The following is a 4747-nucleotide window of genomic DNA, read 5'->3' as shown; positions in this document are numbered from 1 at the left end:
TTAGCACTGGCGACCGGGCATGAATGCTCAAGCATGCATTTACTCTTCGTTATGTGATGGATATTTACAGTCTTTTGCCTCATGAAAAGCCGAATATGGCAAAGTGTTTCATCAAAAATATATCTATAGGAGCTACACGGGCCTGTCAGGCTAATTGCTAGCCATCGCAACTCCGGAGAACACACAGTTACAGTCGTACCAACGTACCCATAACCGTCACTGAATTAAAAAGCAGTCTTTTTTGATCACACATTCGAAAACGATAAATATTTTTTCAAAACAGTCCAAGGGGAGTCGATGCATGATTTAGGTTAGAGGCCAGTGAATGACCTGACTCCCATCGCCGCAGACGTTCCCTGAAACCAGAAGATAGGGTTAGGAAAGAAGAAGAAGAAGGGAAAAAAAAGGAAAAAAGTCCCCGTCGTATTTACAAAGACTCCAAAAAAGTGGCCACGTCGCTGTGGCCGCACTGTCTGGCCAAATCGACGGGCCGACAGTCTGTGTTGTCCCGGGCGTTTGGGTCGGCCAGGGAGTGCACCAGTATCTGCACCGTGTCCACAAAGCCGGCCCTGGCTGCGTCGTGGAGCGGCGTGGTCCCGGTCCGCATGTCCGTTACGTTGGGATCCGCTCCTCGGGCAAGCAACAGCCGGGCGACTGATGCACTTCCCATCATCATGACCTTTGTGAGAATATAATAAATTGCACAGTGATGTGATAACGTTTATTATAACCACCCATAAATACTGATGCTATATTATGACACCGTAATAAAAAAATTGTAGTTATGCGCTGCATTGTGCACGTTGATGGGGTTGCGTTGCCGGTCACTTGATACACGCTGTTCTCGACCATTTTTGTTTTGGGTTTTTTTGTTGTTGTTTTTTTGTAAAACATTGAACAGCGTGTGTGAGAGAAGGGTCTACTTTTTTTGGCACGATGCAGAGGCACCCATACAGCACTGACATCTGAATGAAAAGTGGATTTAACAACGCCTGTGTGGACTAATAGTTGGCCTAATTTTCAACGACCGTGCTAAAATTGAAAAGCGAGGTTTTATTGTGACCCTTTAGGCTACAGGGTGTGCAAAAGTTGACAGTTTCATCTTCGGTGTTCAGTCTAATGAGAACCCGTAACCTATTTTAATGAAAACGTGTAAAAAAAAATCTCGTTCCCCCCCCCCCTCAAGTTAAAAAATCTGCTTAATTCGCTTTGTTGAATGCAAAGAACGAACGAACGGGACGAGGCCATCGCCACGTTGTTTTGCCAAAAATGCAACATAGCGCAGCCATCTGAGAAGAGGGAGGGGGCAGGCCTCTGATACTCTGCCGAACTGCTGACTGTGTTGGTCGGCCTAAGTTTTAACAGCAAACCCCAATTGTTTCACGAATGATGTGACACGTCTAAAAAGTATTCCGTTTTTTTTCTTTTGTTGTTGTTGTCGTTACGGCGTCGGTGTGCTCAACAAGACATTTTCTCTGTCCCTGCGACATAAAGAACAGCGTCGTGACACTGACCTGCAGCGCCGTTCGTCCAAAGCAGTTGACACCGTTGACATCTGCTCCTGTTTGGAGGAGGTATTCCACGCGCTTGGCGTCCCCCATGGCTGCTGCTGATGTTAGCTCATCTTCGAGAGTCATTGTCATGAAAATTGGCCGCTCTCCCTCCGTAATGAACGTCTCCTCTGACAGGTATGTCTCAGAAATGCAGCAGGCTGGCTACCGCACAACAATGCAACTAAATATATATATACATATCTACATATACTATGTATATTTTTGCCGTTCTGTTCGCGGTTGCCTCTTGACAGCCCACGTCCAGCCAATCCTTACCTCCGGTTGCGACGCTAGAATAACTCAAACCTCTCGCATATGACTGCCGGACGGTGTGTGTCCGGACTTGCCTGTGTTTTGAATGGGTGACGTAATAGATGCAGCAGTGTCGCCGATGTGCGCATGAGCGGGGCTCCATCCTGTTCCCGGAACTGAGGGTTTGACAGCGGCCGGGCTAACCGAAGTCGTCGAGGAGGCGTGCGAAAGTATTGTGTAAAATCTCACGAAATGAGAGACAGGTTTCGGAGAGATTCGGAATCACACCAGCGCAAAACGCGGACCGTAAAGACGACGCTACCGCCACTGTTGTGTGTCATTCTGTGTGAAGCGAAGCGAAGCGAAGCGCCGTCTCGCCGTTTAGCTGACGGCTCCGTGTAAGCGGGCGTTTGCGCTCGACTCCGCAGGACGAGGTCGCTCTGCACAGAATTAAAAATGGCAAAAGCGAAATGAGAAAGCACAGAAAGCTTTTTGGTAGGGCTGTGCAACAAAATAAAACGAGATGAATCTGTCAACAAAATGCACACAGACGGACTCTATGGAGCCATGTAGTATGTTAACATATTCAGGAAGCTGTGGTTGCAGTGGTAGTGTAGTGTACAGTGGCTCTTAAAAATGCTACACGTGTAAAAAGTGGCTAGCATCCCAACTGAGACCTATGAGGGCATCCAGAGTACACCCAGAACTGCACAGGTGTGACTGTAACCTGTGTTAGTCTCCATGGACAATGCCTTTACATGTGGATGTCAATATTCAAATATTATGTGTTTCTCCACACAGCACTGTGTTGAAGAAGATGCTAACATACATACATTTAATAATAACCCGGCTGGTATGCTGATTTGCAGATTGCTGACATTTACTGCTAACTACTTTGTCAGCTATCCAGACATTGTTTAAAGGCTCTATTAATTTAATTTGATAGGTGAACTGATTGGTTGGTGAAGCTTGAAATCTTATCAGCCACTGATGGTTGGTGAGGAAAATAATCTTGCCCTGGCTGCAGTGTCTCTCACGAAAGGTGTCAAACTCATTTGACGAATGAAGAAAACACCCTCTAACAATGTTTGACACGAGATGATCTGTAAATACAGCAATATTTGATGTCTTTATGCATGCTGACAAACCAGGTAAGGAAATCACAGAAAGTTGAATCAGTTCATCTGGATACAATGTTTATTGAGAGAGAAACGTTTCATCACTCATCTAAGTGGTATAACGACCGAAATGGGTCATAATGCCACTGTATTGTTTATAAGGGTGGGGATACCCATAGTCACTTAAGACTGAAGAGGTCATTAGATGAGTGAGGAGACGTTTCTCCCAATAAGCGTTGTGTCCAGATGGACTGATTCAACTTTCTCTGAGCAATCTTCCATGTTTGCCATGTCTTTGTATCTAGACCACGTCTTTGTTCTCTGGACCCAAGTGATTAGTCCCAAGGCCACCTAACTGCATGACCCATAACAGTTTGGCATACCGTATTCTTGATGGCCTCCTACTAACCCAGAAGAAGAAGAAACAACAACAACAACAACAACAACAAAACAAAGCAAAACCTGAATATATTTTGCAATTTAATTCCTCATGTTTGATCATTTACTAATCCCAAAATAATAATTGCTCATGATGGGTTTATGAATCCTTCCTCTATTCTTATATCTCACGATTCTTAAACTTTAAAAAGGCACATCTTTTAAGTTGTCCCTGACCCTTTAATTAAAGTGAGTATCCTTTTTCTGGTCTAGCCATAATTTTAGGTTCTTACCAAGAGCCAATGGAATAAAAATTGTACGCAGTGTTGTTTGTGTGTGACAATATAGAGGAAAATTTTGGAAGTGGGTCAAGTCCTAGTTATGTGGATGTATAAAAGAATACAATTTTCTTCAGTCTCAGGGCTCACAGCTTCTTGGACGTTTTGAATGTGGGTGGAGGTGTGTTTTGGAAGTCCCCTGAGTCTGTGTGCGTGTGAGTGCGCGTGCGTGCGTGCGTGCGTGTTGTGAGAAAAGGACACTGTCGATTATTACAAACACGACAGCTTGAGCCTTCCGTGATACGTTTCAAGTACAGAAGAGTAAATAGTTCCCAGTCTCGCGTGGCAAGAAAAGCTTTGTGAAGATGATAAAAGTTCTTTCAACAACAACCAGTGGCATCATCAAATATCTCTGACTTGTGTGATCTCTCTCTCTCTCTCTCTCTCTCTCTCTCTCTCTCTCTCTGGTGCATTCAGAGCATAGCTTTGGTTAAAAATACTTTGTCCTTGACAGTGTGCTCTTTCAGGGTGTTTTTTGGGTGTGTTAGCTTTGAATTTGTCATCAACTTTGTGGCCATGAGAATGAATGAATGATCACACCCAGCCATGTCAATTTAGTTCTTCTAAACCAAATTGTTCAGACTTCCTTTAAGCCAGACTTGCTAATGCTTTGCATTTTACTGCTGATGCGGCCACAGTGCCAAACAACTATGAAGGGGAATACCTACCTTCTCATTCCTGGTATCTGAACTCACCTCCTTTCAATTGAAACCCCCTTTTATTGCTGCTTTGATAGGAGATGCTTTAATATCTTGCTGCTGTTGTTATCAGGTGCTGAGCCTTTTTAGTACACAGCAGTGACGTGCAGGGAGGTCCTTTTGTGCTCGCTAATGTTTTATAACAATCTGATCCGTCTTCATTCTTCCACGGAATTCCAGAATATTTTGCCCTCCCCTCCCCCGCTGATCTAAATTCCAAATGAATACCTAAGCAAAAATATTGTCAAAATACATATGAAGTACTTGTTTCTTGTTTTATATGGTTTCTGATAGCTGTCAAATGACTAAGTAACGCCATTGCCTTTCCTCAGAGCGCCCAAACCATTGCGGATTTCATTGCGGTCACTACAAACAGCAGTGATGAGATACTATTTGTAAATACTGTTGAA

General features: G+C 44.0%; 1 protein-coding gene across 1 annotated transcript in view; it reads right to left on the bottom strand.

Moving 5' to 3' along the window:
* cdkn2a/b (cyclin-dependent kinase inhibitor 2A/B (p15, inhibits CDK4)) overlaps window positions 1–1876 on the bottom strand; it is a 1967-nt gene extending 91 nt beyond the window's left edge. Inside the window, exons 1-2 of the mRNA XM_056280665.1 lie at window positions 1515–1876; window positions 1–679 (exon numbers count right to left, since the gene is read on the bottom strand). The exon at window positions 1–679 is cut by the window's left edge and continues 91 nt beyond it. Coding sequence (XP_056136640.1) covers window positions 428–679; window positions 1515–1643 — 381 coding nt within the window. The 5' untranslated portion in view covers window positions 1644–1876 and the 3' untranslated portion in view covers window positions 1–427. The remainder of the gene's footprint in view (window positions 680–1514) is intronic.
* Window positions 1877–4747: the final 2871 nt, after the last annotated feature.

Source organism: Lampris incognitus, chromosome 5, assembly GCF_029633865.1.
Source record: "Lampris incognitus isolate fLamInc1 chromosome 5, fLamInc1.hap2, whole genome shotgun sequence".
Lineage (NCBI taxonomy): Eukaryota > Metazoa > Chordata > Actinopteri > Lampriformes > Lampridae > Lampris > Lampris incognitus.
The sequence above is the reverse complement of the archived record's forward strand: the minus strand, read 5'-3'. Positions and strand labels throughout refer to the sequence as shown.